Source organism: Aulonocara stuartgranti (assembly GCF_965226115.1).
Source record: "Aulonocara stuartgranti genome assembly, chromosome: 5".
Taxonomy (NCBI): Eukaryota; Metazoa; Chordata; class Actinopteri; order Cichliformes; family Cichlidae; genus Aulonocara; species Aulonocara stuartgranti.
Genome location: NC_138943.1, coordinates 5,503,080 through 5,523,155, shown reverse-complemented (window position 1 = coordinate 5,523,155; position 20,076 = coordinate 5,503,080). Strand labels below are relative to the sequence as shown.

The 20,076-nt window shown below is 37.7% G+C and overlaps 1 protein-coding gene across 2 annotated transcripts; it reads left to right on the top strand.

Annotated features, from left to right (window-relative positions):
• The first annotated feature begins 3,257 nt into the window (after positions 1-3,257).
• On the top strand, positions 3,258-18,748 carry LOC309706045 (suppressor of tumorigenicity 7 protein-like). Of its 2 annotated transcripts, none has more exons than XM_082532253.1 (15): positions 3,258-3,646; positions 3,998-4,080; positions 4,461-4,620; positions 4,705-4,759; positions 5,321-5,436; positions 5,580-5,685; positions 6,170-6,258; positions 6,637-6,737; positions 6,859-6,973; positions 7,101-7,173; positions 7,255-7,357; positions 15,357-15,507; positions 15,974-16,066; positions 16,167-16,306; positions 18,550-18,748. In XM_082532253.1, exons 1-15 carry the CDS (start codon positions 3,478-3,480, stop codon positions 18,643-18,645), a joined length of 1,650 nt encoding a protein of 549 aa, XP_082388379.1. In that variant the 5' UTR covers positions 3,258-3,477; the 3' UTR covers positions 18,646-18,748. The 2 variants fall into 2 exon arrangements, with proteins under 2 accessions (XP_082388379.1, XP_082388380.1); XM_082532254.1 differs by having other exon boundaries at positions 3,261-3,646; positions 5,607-5,685.
• Positions 18,749-20,076: the final 1,328 nt, after the last annotated feature.

Sequence of the window (20,076 nt, the reverse complement as noted above, 5' to 3'; positions counted from 1 at the left end):
CTTACAGTTGGCCAGAGTTGTAAGCTATACGCTGGATGAGAACATGCTGCACTCATGCTGTTACTGCATGCTTTATGTTTTCATTTCCATGCAGTTTGCGCTTTATGTTTTGTAGGCTTTATTTGACTTTGAAGCAAACAATTAAAACTTCACAACACAGATTAATTGGATTCCTTTGTATTAAAAAGAGCGAGCCGTAACATATACTAAACATAAAAAAGGATTCAAAAGGATCATTCTACTAAAAAGAGGCCACATCAGGCTACTCAAAAGCCCTACAGTACATGGCATGCATCTTCCCTGCTGCAGCTTGATTGGTAGGTATTCACTTGCCCTCATATATTTACAAAGTAACATTGTGAAATGCAGCTCAGTGGCCTCCAACCTGTCATGGAGGAAGTCATTTTTCTGCGGCACCATTGCCTTCAGATGTGGTCAAACTGCATGGTCTCCTGATGCAAAAAAAAGAACAGACATTTTCAGAAAATGAAGTGTTTTGAGAGAAATGAGTGAGGGAGGGAGAGTCCCTTAATGGAGACAAGTAATGTAAACTCACAGAGAGAAAGCAGAGTGGGAGACAAGAACCAGTTTCACAAAGTTTGAAGTTTCCATCAGGAGGGACCACCAAATGCAGACTTGACAGACGATCAGTCAAAGAGCTTGTACATTTACAGCGCATGACAGTATGCAAAGGCTTTTTTTTTTACTCACTCTATCACTCATATACCCGATATGTCTTCATTTGTTTTAACAGCAAGCTTCATGAACAATCTGATCGAGAGAATGCCAGGTATTTTTAAGTCCTAAAGAGCAGCCTCTTAACTAATAATGAGAGTGAGAAATGCAGTGCATTTAAGTGAAAACCTCAATTAATTATGTATGATTAGAAGACTCTTAAAAGCTTTGGGCAGAGAAAAGAAAGAAAGTACATAAACAGAACACGAAGTCCAGAATGGCTGGATGGATACCAGATGTGAAATTGTAAATGAACCTTAAGTATACAGGTGACTGCAGAATGATGAGAGATATTGCTTCTGCGTGGCTGGACACTGAACTGTGCACAGGTTATGCTACCTCAGTACCAAGGTAGTAAGGACACAAAAACTGGATTGCAATTTTTGAGTCAGTGTTTGTGTTTTATATTTCGAGTTTACTATACAAGTTGTTTTTCCCTAAAATCAATATTTTATTTGAGCATTTCAAATTAATTACTTTGTGCATTTTTGTGACAATTCTGAAATGATCCTTGTTCTGATAACGCAACTACATGTAAGACATGACATTATACATATTCTCCTGTTGATATCTATTAAAAGTGCATCAGTGTAACTGCACTGTTTTATGCTGTCTTGGAGGCTACATGCATGTCTAATCAGCGAATGACTCACTGAGACGAGGTCATTTGGAAATATCATTTCATCTGAAAATACATTCAGACATGTAGGTCATACTATACACTCCAGATAACTTCTGCAAGCCTGTCTTGCTCCTCTTTCCTTCCTCTTAGTCTCTTTTTCATTTCCCCCTCTATTTCTCCCTGTCAGCAGCATCATGCATGTTTTCACCTCTAAAGTGATTGTACCTGATTTATATGACAGGCTTTTAACCCTGCGTGTTCTTGTCCATCAGCATCAGGCAGAAAAACACCCAAGGGCATGTGTGAGTAGGACCAAATCTGGTTCTCTGCCATTCAGTACCTGTAACCTCCAACTAGAATGAACTCCAACAAATCGCATTTATTCCCGCCCGGTTAGGAGATGTGAATCAATCACACAAGGTGGGAAGTGGTGCTGAAAGTATGTATCCAAAAATATATTTCTTTCTTGTGTCAATAATCTCTTTGAGTTATGCATTTTTGTCCGTATGCATTTTGGTTATGTAAATGAATAGGATACTAACTGACAGTGACTGTCAGCATTTGAATCCAACTCTTCACCAGAAATAAGGAGCGCAAAAATGGTTGGAAGCTAATTTACAGAATCTATTAGGTGAAAGAGTTGAAAGAGAACACCTTCATGCAGGACGACATGAATTTCTAAAACATTGTAGTGAAACCAGAGACTGAAAGGAGCCCAGCAAAACGGAACATTGTCTCCACCTGCAGTACAATGATGGAAACAAAAGTCAATGGGTTGGTGGTGTAATAGCCCCACTTGCTGACCACGAATAGGAACAGACAGTATGGGCAGGGAAATTAACTGGGAAATGATTGCCTGCAGTTTTGCTACATTTAATGGCCAAGATAATTATCGTCAGCAAATATTCATAACAGCTTAAGCACCATATCTACCAAGAAAGTGGTTTATTAAGGTCTACAGGAGTTTTATTAACAAAATAACTGCTAAGCATATTTCCATAAAATAATATTTAATGGCCTCATTATTAGTTAGCAAAAGAAATCATCATTACCCATTGCTCATAGCCCATTGCTTTTACAATCTGAGTAAAATAAACAAATACTTATGTAAATGTTTGTTAGCTAAAGCTCTAGTAGTTATGTAATGTATCCTTTTTGTTTAACCATAGTTTTACCTCCAGTAAGGAAGCTGGCTTAGTTTGTGTGTGTGTCATTCTCTCTGTAACTATAAAGCCTTATAACTATGATTTTTTTGGAAGTGTGGTGTGCATTGCCCACATACAGAACTCATAAGCTGTATTAACGTTTGACCTCTGACCTTCCCTTCAAGATTAATTGATTGATCTGAAAGTGATAAAACTATGTTTCTTACTGCTATTGACTGTATTGACCACATAGGTAATGATATTTGGAGATTCTAAATATTGCATTACTAATCACATTGCTTTCTGTGCATAGTTAGTTAAAAATATACTGTAGTAGCTTTTGCAATCAGAATTACGATTATGAGAATTGCGAGTGCATTCAGATCATAATTCTGTTTGCTAACGCTGCCAGACAAGACAAGATAAAAAAATTTTTTTTTCAAAAGCTGAAAATATTTGTATCCAGTTATTTACAAATCAATACCACCTGCTCCTACATAATGTTTGTGTAATCAAAGTACACATATGTCATGCTACCCTTATCTGATTTTTACTGCACTATAGACTTCTTCGAGTACGTTTAAAAAGAACAAAAAAATTTTTTTAATGAATATATACAAAATACAACACTTTTCTCTAACAGTTAAATACTGGCCAGAGTGAGCTGAGGTGAGTTTTGCGCTCTTGAAGTGCTTATTAATAGTTTCAGTATTTTGGTATTTAAAATATAAAGCTGTTTATAGTAAGTATTAATAAATTCAGTCGCAAGACGTTTGTATGCAAAGTATACGTTCTAATAGTGATAATAGTTTCTTTGGTTTAGATGAGGAGTAAATAGCGTGTATATGTGTGGAAAAAAATACATATACGTTTTTCTGTAGCCTCGGGAAACATTTTTCTTGCAACGATTTCGAAGTAGAAGTCTTGGTGCTCCGTAGTCACGTGACTCCTCTGTTTACAGACATCCGGAGAAACATGGAGGACAGCACTGGCAGTAATCCCCAGTCTCCCGGATTCACAGAGAAACTGAAGTCTTGGCTCTCTTGGTCATGGACTTATGTGTGCTTCCTTTGGTTCGGGATGGTGCTGATAATGATATACGTCCTGTGGAGTCCGCTGAAACTTCAGGAAACTCTTACCTCAGGTGAATTAAGGCAGATGCTAGCTAGCTATTGTTAGCCTACGGGTGTATAGCTTTAGCGAAAGCTGTGGTTTGACAGCTCGCTGTCTGAGTTATCGAGACACGAACAGTGGCGACTGTCTGGTTAAAAGTAAAGCTTCTATTTAGATATTAATTGGCAGACACATTTTGCATTTTCTCCTACCGTAGATCACACTGAATGCAGTCGAAATTAAGTAGTTGATGATTTGTGTTACCAAGTTTGCTACTGTGAGCTAAATGTCACCTGGTAAAGACCATCGAAGTTGAATATTTTCAAGGTTTTTATTAAAACTACTGTTGGGCGTAAGTGTCTCCTTTATTTTCTTCTTTCAGCTTCAGTGTTTTTAAACACACTGACACCCAAATTTTACGTGGCTCTCACTGGAACCTCCTCTCTTATCTCTGGACTCATCCTTGTGAGTTAATTTCTTTATCACCATAAATTACGTTTTAACCGTAACACATTTTAATACATTCAGTTGTAACGTAGGTTTTGGTTTAGAGTGCATTATGCTATATGATGCAGATAGCAATAATTCTTTTCAGATGTTTTAAAAAATATATATATATAATGTTTCATTCCTTCTTATGTTCAGAAGGAACCAAAAAAATCATCATAAACCCTTTAATTATTATTATTATTGTTTTTAGCTTTTTAAGTGTTTTAGCTCTTCATCACTCTCAATTTAAAGATTCATTTAGCACAAAATCAGCGACAAATACCAATACAAATGTTCAGGCTGTATAATGGCACATATTAATAAAAGCATATTAACCGTTTATGTTTTTATTACAGATATTTGAATGGTGGTATTTTCGTAAATATGGGACTTCGTTTATTGAACAAGTATCGGTGAGCCACCTGCGTCCTTTGCTTGGTGGAGTGGAAAGCAGCTCCACAACTGGTCTGTTCTCATCAGTTAATGGAGATGCAGAGCCTAGGCCCAGTGTTTCTGGTAAAAAAAAATATACATGATGCAGCCGATCATAGCATTATTATTCATATTTATGTAAACAGTAACAACAACCTCTGTTTGTAGAATGCAAGGTCTGGCGAAATCCTTTGAATCTTTTTAGAGGAGCTGAATATAACAGGTATGTGTTTGTTTAAGATTTTATTCAGATAATTATGTGGTTCAAACACATTTAAATTTCATAAAGGTTAAGTGTGTAAAATCTCACCACTTGATGTCAGTAGATTGCAGATTGCAGTCAGCTTAATTGATGGAGCAGTGGTGGAGGAGGAGAAAAATATACAAATATTAAATGGACATTTATAGTTTGAAAGAGCTATTTGTGATTTTTAGATCAAAAGAATGTTATAAGATATACTGTACTATCTTGATACTGGCCAATCTTTGGCTAAATATATGAAACTTATCAGGAACAATGGCAATGTCCATGTTAGCCACTGTATTCAAGACAAGGAGGCAACATGGCGGCTTTCACGAACCAGTGCCTGCTGCTATGTATATGAACATTATTTTTTTCTGTTAAATAACCTTTTAAAATGAGTAATTCATAATATCTGAATTTTTCTAAAGATTTGTAACGATTTAAACCTACTTTTTGTCTTTAGTGCAGAAGTATTATTTTTTTCATTTGATTCACTGAACCATAAAATGGAAGCTATTATTTTTACTCTGTGTACCACAGGTACACCTGGGTGACTGGGAAGGAACCCTTAACATATTATGATATGAACCTATCTGCTCAAGATCATCAGACCTTCTTCACAGGAGACACTCAGCAGTTAAGGCCAGAGGATGCTGGTGAGTTATACAAAGATGAGGCAAATTGCTCAAATCTATGCAATCAATGCATACATGCAATACATGCCAGAAATTCCTTTTTTTATGATGTGAAGCACTACGGGTTTGTATACCAGTACCATAAACTCACATCTATATTGCAGTAAGCCTAGATGATCATCTTCTTACAGTGATGCAGAAGGCCTGGAGAGAGAGAAATCCTCAAGCCAGGATCAGAGCAGCTTATCAGGCCATAGAGATCAACCACCAGTGAGTTCTACTCATACACAGTGAACCTCTCCATACATATTTCTAGAGGCCTTGCACCTCAAGATGCTCAGTGTTAGGCTTCATTAAAGTGAGACTGTATTACAGTTATATTGCCATCACATTAATGAGAAAAAGAGGTTGAGGTTGGTGCTGCTGTTTAGAATCTTAGATTTAGAGAACTTAGAGTTTAGAGTACAAGTAAATTCAGACAGCTTTGTATGGTACTTGTAATAATTAAATAATCTTTGAAGAGTCTTTATTGTGCTGACTTTTGTTTAAATGCATTAATATATTTCAATGATAATGTTTATATACAGTATATTAGCGTCTTTAAGGGTGCTACCATTCTCAAGTTTTGTCTTTGTTATGACATCATCTCTTATTTTTTATTTGTGAGTAAATATAAATATTTTCTTGTGCACTATAAAAAACAGCTTGGATTGCTATTTATAAATACATTAATTTCTTGTGTACATTTGTGTAGATGTGCTGCAGCCTATGTGCTTCTAGCAGAGGAAGAAGCAACAACTATCACAGAAGCCGAACGCCTTTTTAAAAAAGCTCTAAGTATTGGTAAGGATGGTTTTTAATGCACTACAATAAAGTACTCTAGGGCATAGTAGTACAAAGAAAGCTCAGTAGATGAAGAGTAACTCAACACTGTATATTTATCCTGCTTGTGCTGCATGCCCTTACCCACATTGTGCAGTTTAGTACTTCAGTGTGGACCTCTCAATATGCCACAGATAGATATAATACAGCAAAGTGTATTATTTGTTTTACACTCCCTCTCATGATGGAAGAATTACAGCTCCAAGATAACATGAGTGCTCTACATTGGACCACAAAATGTAGCGTGATATTCATATACAATACAGTTTTAATTTGTTTTGTTTTTTAAACTCATGGTTATTTTGCTTTGCAGTGAAATATTTTCTCTTTGCAATACAGCAGGAAAAGATATCAACCTACTAGTATATATTAAACGCAGATTGGCAATGTGTGCACGCAAGTTGGGGCGAATTAAAGAAGCAGTAAAAATGATGAGAGATGTGAGTATCACCTTTAAACATGTTTACTGCTTTATTGTTTTGTCACAGAAAGTATGTTACTAAGTCGACATGTTTACTGTACCTAAAACTGTGAACCTTAATATGTTTTATCTCTGTACAGTTAATGAAGGAGTTCCCATTGTTGGGAATGTTAAATATACACGAAAACCTCCTTGAGGCTCTTCTAGAGCTTCAGGCATATGCTGATGTGCAAGCAGTCCTTGCAAAATATGACGGTAAGACTAAACTCAACAAATATTTAATTACTTTTGAATATCAACATACCATGATTTTGCACAAAGTAGGTCAGTCATTTGAGTTGCATGCCCAGTCACATAAACACAACTTCTGCTTCTACTTTAGATATCAGTTTGCCAAAATCCGCTACTATATGCTATACATCTGCGCTGCTGAAAGCACGGGCTGTCTCAGATAAGTAAGTTATTTTTTCTGTTAGCTTCAGTTGTTGTATGTGATTGCCCTAACTTTGTCACGAATGTGAGATGTGATTTCTTAGGTTTTCACCAGAGGCAGCATCCAGGCGGGGGCTAAGCACAGCAGAGATGAATGCTGTGGAGGCCATACACAGAGCCGTTGAGTTCAATCCCCACGTGCCAAAGGTCAGTCATTTATCTGACAGCAAACATAGGTCTTCATCCTGAATGAAAACATACATTAGTGACCAGATGATCTTTAAACCAGGCTGTCAAACACAAAGCCCGGGGCCAGAATTGCCCCACCAGAGACTCCATTCCAACCCACTGGACGGCTTTGGAAAATCTGAAGGAGGGCATAGATTTTGCATTTTTAACTGTTTTGGGGTTTATTTGCATTTGTTTTACATTTCCGGCTTTTATTGGATAGTTTAGACAGGACAGGAATTTGGGTAGAAAGAGAGGGGGAAGACACTCAGCAAAGGGTCGCAGGTACGACTCAAACCTGGGCCGCTGCCGTGCGGCATGTGGTCGCCTGCTCACCTCCTGAGATAAAGTGGTGCCCACTTTTCACTGTATTTTCATTGGTTTTACAGCTTTTCTACTGGTAAAGATCGCCACCCTAATTAGATAAACAATAACACCGAAAACAAAACATTTCTTGTATGTTTTTTTTTTCTCAACTCTCTTTCACTATCTACTATGGAAATTTCTTTGGATCGGGTTGAGGGGGGTATGTTAAATATTGTAATTTTAGACATTTTTGGTGCTGATGGAGTTCTCTGTACTACAGCAACATTTCTTATCATATATAAAAACTGAGATGTACTGTTAAAATAATAATAAGCGTCTTTACACTGAGAAAACGTTTGTTTTTGAACAAACGGTCTTGTCATTGTAACACTGTCAGTTCACGCCCTTCATCCGTGTGCCACAAGTGGTTTGGTGGATTGTTTTTTTTTTCTTCTTTTTTTATTGGATGGATAGTTCTGTTTATCCATCACGTTTTACTGGACACAACATCGTTTGGAATTGGAAGTATGAGTATTAAGTAAGAGGTGATGAAAGTCAAAAGTCACTCTAACCTCACAAAAAATGTTTTTTGGTCACTTTCTATTGCAAAATTTCACCATTGCCTTATGTAGATGAAAATGATGAAAAACTGGCATTTTAGAGGCAAAAGGTCAAAGGACAGCTTCACTGTGACACCTTAATATTCTGAAAAAACAGCTTTTTCAGCTAATGAACTAAAGAGGAAATTCTGACCAGATTTCACAATTGAATGGATACTCAGTTTGTGATACTAGTGTTTGTTGCCCAGATATTAAATTATTTCAGAGTCTTGAGTTCATATCTTACATGAGTCTGCACAGACATGGACGTAAACTGCAACTTTACCTGTAAGGGGAGGCATACAAACAAAAGGCAGAAATTTAGCTTGACGTTACTTTAAATATTACTGCCTCTATCTGGTCTAATCACGCAATACTCACATGGCTGCCATTCGTAAAGGTCCCATTCAGGGCAAACAGGAAAAGCAGACAGTAAAGTAAACAGTCAGTCAATCACAAGTGAGTTATTTTGACTGTAATAGGTGGTGCAACTACAGCAGCTTTCATTCCATTCGTTCTGTGCTGCTGGCTCACCAGGAGATGTCAGTAAAGGTTATTTTCTCACTGGTAGTGTCATCTCTAGATCGTGGATTTTATCCACATTTAAAATTCTTCTACAGTATGCAATTCACTTTGATTGTTATTATATTAATATTTATATATCTTTATTATTGTTGTAGTTATTATACAACGTATACAAATTTGATCAGCATATTTCATTTTCTTAAGTCAGAACACTATTTTTGGTATCAAGTCTATATTGTTTTTACCAGTGTTTTAGTGCACTGAATATTTTTTAACTTGGTGATCAGTTGGTCATATTATCACAGCTCTGTCTACAGCTGGACCAGGAGAATATGGGACTCTAGCTGCATATCTCTTTTCACATCAGTTCCCACAGGTTTAGATGTCACACGTCCATATGCGCACAGATTGATACACAACCAGATGCAGCAGAGTTTTGTCCCAGTTCAGCCTTTGTAGTGTGGTGTTATTTCATTTCACAGACTCCTATTCTGAGAGAGAGAAAGAGAAGCTGTGTGTTTGCATGCATGGAGGGGGGAAACATCAGCCAGCACTTTGATCCAGCCTTTGATTTTAAAGTGAGGGCCCTCATCTTCAATATCTCTCCAACTGCTCCCTTCCCATTCTGCCCAGAGGCAGCCGTCCTCTTTCCTCTCATCACATACCCTCATCCTGTTTCTTATCCTCTCATGTTCCCTTATCCCCTCATCCCTTGTTTGAGCCAAACAGACAGTCTGAATGTCACACTGCCAACTTTGTCAAAATGACTTCTTTGAATTTAGGTGAATGGCTAAATGACATTATGAAATTTTAACACACCTTTCATGGAGGATTATTGGACAGCTCGTCTTTCAGCATTTGACTGTGGAATCTGGTGCATACTCAGTGCTCTCATAGCAGAGCACTGGGTATGGAAATGCAACAGTAGGGAAGGAGGGGGTGTTGCTTTGTGTTGTCTGGCATGTCTAAGAGATGAGTGCACCTGCGACTCCTTTGGCCTCTTTAAATGGGCGGGCTTGTTGTCACCAAAAGCAGATTTGGTGCATGAGGCTTAAAAAAAAAAGAACATCTGAGTTTAGTTTCCTCAGCTGTAGGACTACTGTTGCTTTGGCAAAGTTTCTAATACAAGAACTATACAGGCCAGATCACACCATCGTGTTTCCATCAGCTGATGAAAATTTCTGAACTGTTTCAAAGACAAAGTCTCAAAACAATCAACATCTGCCCATTTGAACTGAAAGTGGTTTTATGGTTATCAGAGTCATTTCTCTTTTTTTATAGTAATTGGTTTCAGTACAGATTTAATGTTTTTTTAATGATCTTTCCACATTACATCTAATGTTTTAGTCCTACCAAAGCATCTACACATTTCAGATAAACTTCAGACAACATTAAACGCACTAAAAAAAGAAGCAATAAACTAAAGCATGAGACCACAGAAGATGCATTATAGTTGGCTTGATAAGAGAAGGGGAGTATGTTTTTGTTACTGTAAAGACTCCAGAACAGATAGTATTGCATTCAACCGGTGCAAGCAGAGTAGAGGGGCTTTGGCTGTTGTGATCCAAAGTTTAGAGAAATCATTGAGCAAAAGAATAAGTAACCAATTTCTTCCTACATAAGAAAAAAAAATCTAACAGCAACACCTGAGGTGAGCACAGGATACATCATAAGCCTCCAGCAGCTGAGTGATGTGTTAAACCTCAAGTAGTAGCAACAAACCAAACTAATTCATAGTTTACAGTCATGCTTGTGACTTTGTGAGGCTACAATTGATTAAGGGTGCTAGCCATAAATTCTTTTTTCCAGAGCACTGGAAAACAATTAATGGCAGTAGGTGAAGAATTAAGTAAGTATAGTATAACAACTTGTGCTTTGAGGACTTAAAATATATTTGTGTAGGTCTTGATATAGCATACTTTAGTATTTCTCACTGCAGCCAAAAGATCATCATCCTAGGTTGATAGATGAGATCACCACCATTGCAGTCCTTTGGATTTTCAAGCTACTTCTCAAAAACAAATATAATAAACATTGAACTACTGGCACTCCTCGAAGAAGTCAAAGTCCGCAGAATTTATTCTCTGTATAATGAGAAGATGTGCCAAACGTTATGATCATGCTTTCATTTCTGTCCAAACTGACTTTAGTCAGACTGTCGTTACCATCCGTACAGTCAAACAATAAAAACAGTGCAGTAGCCTGTGGTGTACACACACAGATTTGGAATACTGAAGGAGCATTGTTGGGCCAAGCATTAAGTGGCGAGTGTGTTATCAAGCATGCCAAGCAGATTATATATGAATATAATACCAGGCTACATCACATGAGTTCATTCAGACTGCTTAAAAGGCTATGCACACACAAAAATCTACATATACAGACACACACACACACTTCATTTGCACAGCTGGTTCAGTGCTCTCGCTCAGCCCCTTCTCCTCACCAGCTCTTCATCCATCTAATTTCCTCCTCTTCTCTTTTGCTCCCTTCTATTTTCTTCTCCTCCTCATCTTCTTGTCCTCTTCTATTTATCCTCCACTCATTTCTACATCTGCCTGTCCATTCCAGTTATCCTCTCTAGCAGCCAGTGGTTAAGAAACTGACAGTTTCCCAGATGCTTGGATAACTGATCAAATGTCCCTGCTTGCTAAATCTGCTTTACATTTATTTTTACTACCATTTTTGCTAACATGCATTCAATCTGAAGCGCTCAAAGCGACCCAGGCCTATTTACTTTGCTAGTTTACCCCACTTTAAATGGCAGTTTTTTATCTCACCCAATTCTCAATGACATTCTCTCCTCTAGATTGCCTGTCAAGGCTCAGAAAACCAGAGTTTTTTTCTTAGTGTATCACTGAAATTGGCTGTTTGGTTTGTAAATTGAGACGGAATAGGAGCATTTGAGTTTGTTCTGAATTAAGATGGACGAGGTTTCATCCAGATGACAAAAATGGGGTAGTTACAGGAATTGGACTGTGGCTTAAGTTTCGCCCACTTGGGGACAAATATAAGTTCCCTTACCTGTGGCACAAGATGAAGTAGCTAGTGTCAATGTTTGTTAAAATTATATATTTTACATTTTTTAAAAAACAAAAATTATAAACAACTACAGGGTTGATGGCAATGTTGCCTCTGTGCTTCATTGTGTGCGGCAAAGTGCCGCAGATTAGAATCAAAAGGAAGCTTATGAGTTATGCTCTGAGCTTATGACTGCCCAGGGATGAAAGGAGAACACATGAAATTCAATCCCTTCATCAAAGAGGCGACAGGGAGTGCAGAGGAAGGCTGCAGAACAGGGAGGTGGGGGTGTGACTGAGGTGTCACCAGTTCTAATGCCATGGCATGCAAGGAAGGACAGCTGAGCAGCCAGCCACTCTAAATGGTTAGTCTTAAAACATAGAAACACCCAGACATATGTGTGCCATGTACTGTCCACTCATTATTAACAACAGAGATAAAAATGCATGCAAAAATATTCAGGTTTTACTAAAAAATATGTATAGATACAGTGGTGCTTGAAAGTTTGTGAATCCTTTAGAATTGTCCTAATTTCTGAATGAATATCGACCAAAATATCATCACATTTTCTCGGAATACCTAAAAATACTTGCGGTTAACCCAGTTAAAAAATTAGACAGAAATATTTACAAGGAACAGGATCGTTAAAAGTTTGTGAATCTTTACTATAGCAACATTACGAGGTACTGTGGGATGTTGGTGGTGTTTCTTACATGAACTGCTTGCTTTAGATCCTTCCATCACGATTATTAGTCAGGATTTTGACTTAACTCTTCTAAAACCCCACCTTTGTTCTTCTTTACTGTTCTTTTGTAGAAGAACATCTATGCTTATGTCATTGTATTGCTGCATGAGCTGCTTTTCCTTAAAAGTTCACCTTTAGGATTATTGATGCCACCTACACCTAAAGAAAATTGAATGCCTGTCCTCAATTAATACATTTTAAGTATAATATCCCTGTATATTTTATAGGGTTCTTAGTGTCTGATTTTTTATAAAATCAGCTGATGTTTTAAGTTCAAATATATTGAAATACAGGAAATAATAATAATCGAAAAAACAACCTGTTTTACTGAATGAACGACTTGGCTTTCTTGCTGATAAATGGTCTGAATTAAAGCTTGCTTCCATACTCACTAAGTTCTTTCTTCTATTTTATGCTATCCTTTGTTGTGTTGCATAAAATTAATGTGAATTATTATAGCAGTTAGGGAGGTTTTATAATCCACCACAATAAACCAGTGATAGGTTTTGTCTGTGGTGGTCGAGCTGGCTAGCTGCCTCTCCTCTGAGAGGGAATAGAGCATGGTGAAATGTTTGTGCTGAGAATAAAGGAAGGAAGAAGATGAAGACAGTCAAGTGCCTTGGCTGAACCGAGTAGAGCTGATGTAAGTAAGTCAGACAGGATAAGTGAGAAGGGCAAACAAGCACCTTCTGGTTGTCTCTTGGCTGCCGATTGCTGTTAGAGAAAATGTCAGGATGGACGGAGAAAAACTGCAAGACAGTACAGTCCACTAAAATCCTGTGAAATACAGATGATTACTTAAGTGTTGCTTTATGATGGTAACCTGCTTAATTGAGCCTTTATCCGTGAAGCTGAGAGGTATGAGAGATGAGAAGGACAGAGGTAACATAGGTGTAAATTTGCAAGTTTTTTTGTACAGCTATGTATAGGTGTCTAAAAATAACATGTGATGAAAAATGTAAGAATCTACATGTCAACTGAGAAAGAGAGAAAATGATGTGCAGCTACAGGCAGTAGGAAAAATGGGTGACACAGGTAGCAGTTATAGGGCCTTGAACATATGTAAAGACAAATTGGAGAAAGACAATGATGAGCCTTGGTAGTAAGTGATTATGGGGATGGGGGTAGGGGACAGGGTCAGGGATGGTGAAGCTGCATGGTCTGACTGGCTAGATGGATGGATGGATGACTGAACCTGTGACCATGGAAGGGATTAGACAGGATTAGCTGTGGGGTAACCTTCCCAAAGTGTCAGTGTGAGATCCAAAGCACTGCAAAGCTGGCCGCTCGGGAATCCAGCCCAGGGGGCCCCAGCACTGCACTTGGATTTTGTTTAAAACAGACCCCTGCCACACTGGGCACCACAGACATGAAATGCATAGATTGTCACATTCATCGGCGTCAATAGGTATACATTAAGGACTTCTATGCTGACGGATATAGACCTTTAAAAACATTTATTGCCCCCCGCCCCCCCAGAAAAAGCTCTGCACAATATATTGATGTATGTACTCTAAAAGCTAGATTTCTTCTATTTCAGAGTGAGAGAGAGGAAGTTCTATAGGTTGTAACTCTGGGATTTGTCAGCTCAGTGAACCAACTGACTCACTGGGACAAACTTATGCAGTAGGCCAAGAGAATAGAAGCAAGTTGGGCATGTTACACATTCATGGAATGATGTTACTGTACTGTAACAATAACACACATACACTGACTCGCGTATATAGAGAGAGTGAGACCTTTGGAAAACTTTTCCCTTCCACCTTGAACAATTGCAAAATAAGGTTCTAGATAAATACCTCACATGTACAGAATATGATTACATTCCACAGGGAGTTAGCCTGGGGGATTTGCACAATAGAGCAAAAAGTACTCATTGAGAAATGACGAGAAAATATGAATGACAACATTGAAGCTGCATGAAGTTATTTGGGACCACAAGGAATCTTTTTTTTTTAAAACCCAAACAGTCATCAGTGTTTGTGGGCACTGGATAAGATTTTATTTACTTTAATTTTCCTAGTTTCTGTTTCCAGTAGTTGTACTTTTGAGCAGACTTTGGTTGCATGTTGTTAATAGTCCATTTGTCCAAATGCAATCTCAGAACCATCAGCTTACATCTAAGGTGCGTCATAAATCTGCTGTGTCTGCTGTCATAGACATGTGTGCCGGCTGCATCGAAAGTCCCAAAATGTTGTCCAATGTCCACAGTGCCTTCCTCAGACAACACCCAGACTGTGATTCAGTAAACAGTTGTCTGCTGATTTGTCAAATTGTCATTCAATTTCAGGTCATTATCTTACCATCTATCAGAATAGAAATTGTTTTAACTGCTTTATTATTCTTGCTCTTATTCAAAAATATACTAAAAGAAGTCGGTAACTGAACAAATTCAGGATCTTTTTTTGCTCAGAATGGTCTTTTATGAGCGTGACTATGTACAGTTAGTTCCCATAGAAGAAAAAAAGTGTCAGTCTTACATTGTGGATCAGAAATCTATGCAATTTTTTGGCATTTAAAGCTATTTGAAAAACGCGTTTTCATTCGTTATGGCTGAGTAAATCCTAATGTAAAAAAAAGGTGGAAATCTGAATCACTGACTAAACATAATGTGCAATGTGCTCGTTTGAGTTCATGTTGTTTGTGCAACTGATCACAGTATGACAATAAATTTAAACTAAACAGTACAGCTGAGTGAAGGATGAGAAATGAAGATATAAAGGTACCAAAAAGACCAGATACTGAACAGAAGTCCTGTATTTTTTCCACTTCCTATTTGTAGTACTTATTAGAGATGAAGAGCTTGATCCTGCCTCCAGAGCACATCTTGAAGAGGGGTGACAGTGAGGCAGTAGCATACGCTTTCTTCCATCTGCAGCACTGGAAGAGGGCAGAAGGAGCCTTAAACCTACTACACTGCACCTGGGAGGGCAGTATGTACCTTTCTTTTTATGGTTATTTTTTTCAGATATAAATGTTTTAGGTTCTCATTTGCTTTCTTTCATGTTAGTAAGCTGTCACCCAACCTAGCCTGTACTTTGAAAACACTATACTAGAAAAGCTACTTCTCTTTTTGGTTTTGAACCTACAGCCTTGCAGGTGTAAAGCTTTACTAGTCAGCTGCCCTGTCTTTTTTTTTTTTTTTTTTATCATTGTGTCATAAGTCATGTATTCACAGTACACCCACAAATACGCATTGCTATAAGTGGATGAGATCATCACAAGAAGAATATTATTGTTATATTTTATCTGGATGTCAGTATCTTGTATCCAACTTAAATGGTTTACCGAAAATTGCTCCGTATTTGTGTTTTAAATAGCTGCACTTAAGCATAGTTTGTGGTGTGTTACTCATCCAGATTTAATGTCCCGCTTTTCCCCTTCGACTGTATTCTGCAGCTTTCCGAATAATTCCCTACCCACTGGAGAAGGGTCACCTCTTTTACCCGTACCCAGGATGCACAGAAACAGCAGATAGGGAACTACTGCCCTGTAAGTACATTAAATCTACTCAAAACCTCGTCTCTTTAAAACAAAAGTTCATCTGCCCTGCTTGTGATACTGTTTCTCTTTTTGTCTCGATTTTCTCCAGCTTTCCACGAGGTGTCTGTGTACCCAAAGAAAGAGCTTCCCTTCTTCATCCTCTTCACAGCAGGCCTTTGCTCTTTCACTGCCATGCTGGCCATGCTCACACATCAGTTTCCTGAACTAATGGGTGTCTTTGCCAAAGCAGTAAGTGGTATTGCTTGACTTCCCAGTTTCATCTCAAACACGTTTGGTTTGAATTTATAGATTTCTTATCACTGAAATTTTTAATGTTATCATGAGTTTGACTCAGATTTCAGGGTTATTGGCTGACCAGTTTTAGCTTTGACCATTGGGTCTCATTTTTTAATGGGTGTTATTGGTAACCCGAACCTCTAAGTTCCTTTGGTAATTACTGCCTTCTATCACTGTCAGCAACACTGGAGGCTCATGGGAGTCGAAGGCTTGTAAAGTCAGTGTTTATGATAACAAGTTATAGTCTAACTTTAGCTATCAGTGGGAAGAGCTGAAAAATACAAGTTTAAAGCCACAGCAAACATGCAGCCTTAAAGGTTAGAACGTATGGATGCTTGCACTGCTTCATTTTGTGTTTGTGTATTATAGAAGTGTTGTGTTATGTGTTTTAGCCAGTTTGGCAAACTTCTTACTTTGGCTAATCTTTTGTTTATGGTCAGCCTGTTTATTAGGGCCTTTTAGTCTTGAAGCGAGTCTCTGAGAACATCTAGTTCTGTTCCTTTTGTTATGGGAAAGATTGGGTGCAGATTGGACTTTTACAGCCAGTCCGGCTAGTCTGGTTTGTGTAATGTTCAGATGTTCAGATAGAGTGCATGAAAACCAATGAGGGAGGAACACAGAGGTACTCACTGCCTTCTGAGGAAAAACAGATTCTGAATCTGCTGCTCTTAAAAGCAGGAAAACGCGGCGGATTTTGGTGGTCGTGACAGTCCGCGTGTTTTTCTTACCTGTGGATCGCCCACTTTTACTAATTGGATTTTAAGTGTATCAAACACACTTTTAGCACGACCTCATATTGTAATATTTCAGAGGACATCTAACTATTATTATTAGCTAGCATTTAAATTGCATCATAACGTAATTCTTTGTGGCATAGATTCAACAAGGTGCCTGAAACATTCCTCAGAGATTGTGGTCCGTGATGAGATGATAAGATCTCACAGTTTTTGCAGATTTGTTGGCTGCACATTCGTGATCTGATTCTCAGCTACATCCCAAAGGTGCTCTACTGGACTGAGATCCGGTGACTGTGGAGGCTATTTTAGTACTGAGACCTCATTGTGATATTAAAGTTTGACATGATTTGAGGTTTGTGAAATAGCGCATTAAGCTGCTGGAAGCAGCCATCGGAAGATGGATAACTTGTGGTCATAAAGAGATGGACGTGGTCAGTGTACATTTAGTAGCCCTGGTTCGAATCCACCCTGAGCCATTTAATGCATACCTTCCCTCTGTTCTCTCTCCTCAGCTTTCTGTCTTCTCACTACTGTCCTATAACAATAAAGGTTCAAAGCTGCCACCAAAAAATATACTTAAAAGAGGTTATTATTTCTGCAGTCTTATCTCTATATTATAATAAATTCTGATTGTAGCTTTTTATTATCGTTTGCCTTTTGTTGTTATTGCTCAAATCATACTATCAAAGGTTATTAAGAATCTTTTATTTACTTTTTATGGGTAAGTCTGCAGCTTTTCCCAGCGGCAATAAATACTGTAGTTTATTTACTTTTTTCATTTTTTCACTTGAAGATGGTGAAGCTGTAAGAGTGACTGTTGTTGATACTGCTGTCCGAAAGTGTCTCTCATAAATCATGGATAATATAAAGTTTATAGAGAAACTGCTTAAATGTAGTGATGCATCTGTGATCTTTCCACGAATGCAGTTTGTAAAATGATCAATCTTGGATGATGCTGCTTTCTTGAGGAAATGTACAAATATGTTCCGCCTTTGACTCTGACTGCACCAAACTGTAAGCTGTGCTTTGCATTTGCAGCGCTGAATGACTTCAGCTTGATTTATAGGGAGAAAAAAAAGCTAAGCAGTCAACTGTACATCCCAGCATATAAAAGTCAGGCTTGTGGAGAATTCTTATATAATTTTCTTTTCTTTTCTTTTTATGTTAGGTTGCCATTTTAAAAGGGGTGAGCTAGAGGACAGTAGTTTCTATTTCCTTTATTTAAATCTGTGTACTTTTCTCACTGTGTGTAACAGCAGTACTTTGTAATCTTTTCTAAATGAATGTAACTCAAAGTATATATAAAAAAACACATAATACATTTTTTTTTAAAGTTTTGAAGTCCAATGTTAAATGGAATTCAAAAAGATATGTTATGAAGTAGTAATATTAATTTGAAATGGAAGAAATTTCACAAACCGTTGACCGGAAGTCAATTCTGCCTTTTCTTACTTTCAGTTCTTCAGCACACTCTTTGCACCCCTGGGTTTCTTCGCAGACAAGATGGAAAGCTTCATGCCGTCCAGTTTTTGGCACCAGCTGACTCGGATCTGACCCCGTCTAACACAGACACAATGCATACACACACACCAATATCACTCCAAACCCTTGAACAAAAAGTGTTTTCTCTCCTGTCTTCAGCATTACTGCCCACTTGCTGCATTGTTACTGATTACCGTATGTTGGCTGAAGTTGTATCAACACAGTAATACTACTTCTAAGATGCTCTCCCACACTCTTCCAATAGTCAGTTTTTCCAAGAACACATTTGGTGAATACCATTTGCAACAGTTTCATAGGGTCATTCACTTTTGTTAGCATGGGGAAATCCAGCATTTTTCAATAATCCAGAATGCCTCGGTGAGAGGAGCTCCTGAGTAAATTCAGATTAAAAAAAAGAAAGATTAAAATTTGGTTTTGCCTGTGTATGGAAGAAAAAATGTGTACATAAAGGGTCTCCTGCCCATTTGCAAACAAAACATATTCTTTTTCTTTGTGTAATCAAAAAGATGCCATTTCAATGGGCTATATTGACCCTCACATACATCTAGCAGGGCAGATTTAAACGTCTGAGGCCTCCTAAAACAGAGGCAGGATTTATAACCTCAGAGGGACTGCAGTGTATACAATGCCTGTGCAGTTCAACTATTGTCGCTAAGGCTGAATATCTCAGCACTACATCTCTGGGGTAACCACTGCATCATCAAAATGTAAATAGGATCATCAGCGGTCAGCAATCATACTTAAAATCACACAGCATAGGCAATTTAACATCTTCAATAACAAAAATTAAAATAATTCTAAATATGCTGTGTAAGGTCAACTTGGGGCAATAACCCTCACGATCTATCATTAGGCAAACATGTCAAGTTGGTCACTTCAACTGCCTGCTGATATGCATTTAGAGTGGGCAGAATTTCCTTTTCCTTATTTTACTAAAATTTTGATGACTGTCTGAATTGGTATAATTAAGCTAATGTTTTCTTCTGTGAAAGGTTGTTATTTTGTATTAAATTAAATATGCTCTATTAGAGCTATACATTGAAAGATCTTATTGAAACATAACAACAGGAAACAAATGTACCTGTTTTTAATTCATAGAAAACGTATACAGGTAATATAGAAAGTTTTAAAAACCACAAATTTGCTTAAATAATTTTCTTAAATCTCAGGTATCAGTTTTTTCTCAGATATCCTGACATCACGGTGACAGCTTTCCACCTTACGTGAAAGAAAATGTTATAATAATTTTAAAAAGTGCCTTTTAGATCATTACATAGCTAAACTACTGTGTAGTGATTAAAAGCCTGTTTGGTATTTATTACACCTGCAGTATGATAGACTCAGTTTGGGAAAAAAATGCTTAAAGGGTCATTTTTATAGAAATGTTATATGGAATCAGTATAACAATGAAAAACAAAAGCAAAAAAAGGGCATGCTGGTTATTATGCAAGGGAACACACAAACACATCATTCAGACCTACT

Coding starts and splice junctions, on each gene's coding strand:
- LOC309706045 (XM_082532253.1), top strand. CDS start 3,478: ATGGAGGACAGCACTGGCAGTAATCCCCAGTCTCCCGGATTCACAGAG. Junction 7,174..7,254: donor GCACGGGCTGTCTCAGATAA/GTAAGTTATTTT, acceptor GTGATTTCTTAG/GTTTTCACCAGAGGCAGCAT. Junction 7,358..15,356: donor TCAATCCCCACGTGCCAAAG/GTCAGTCATTTA, acceptor TCCTATTTGTAG/TACTTATTAGAGATGAAGAG.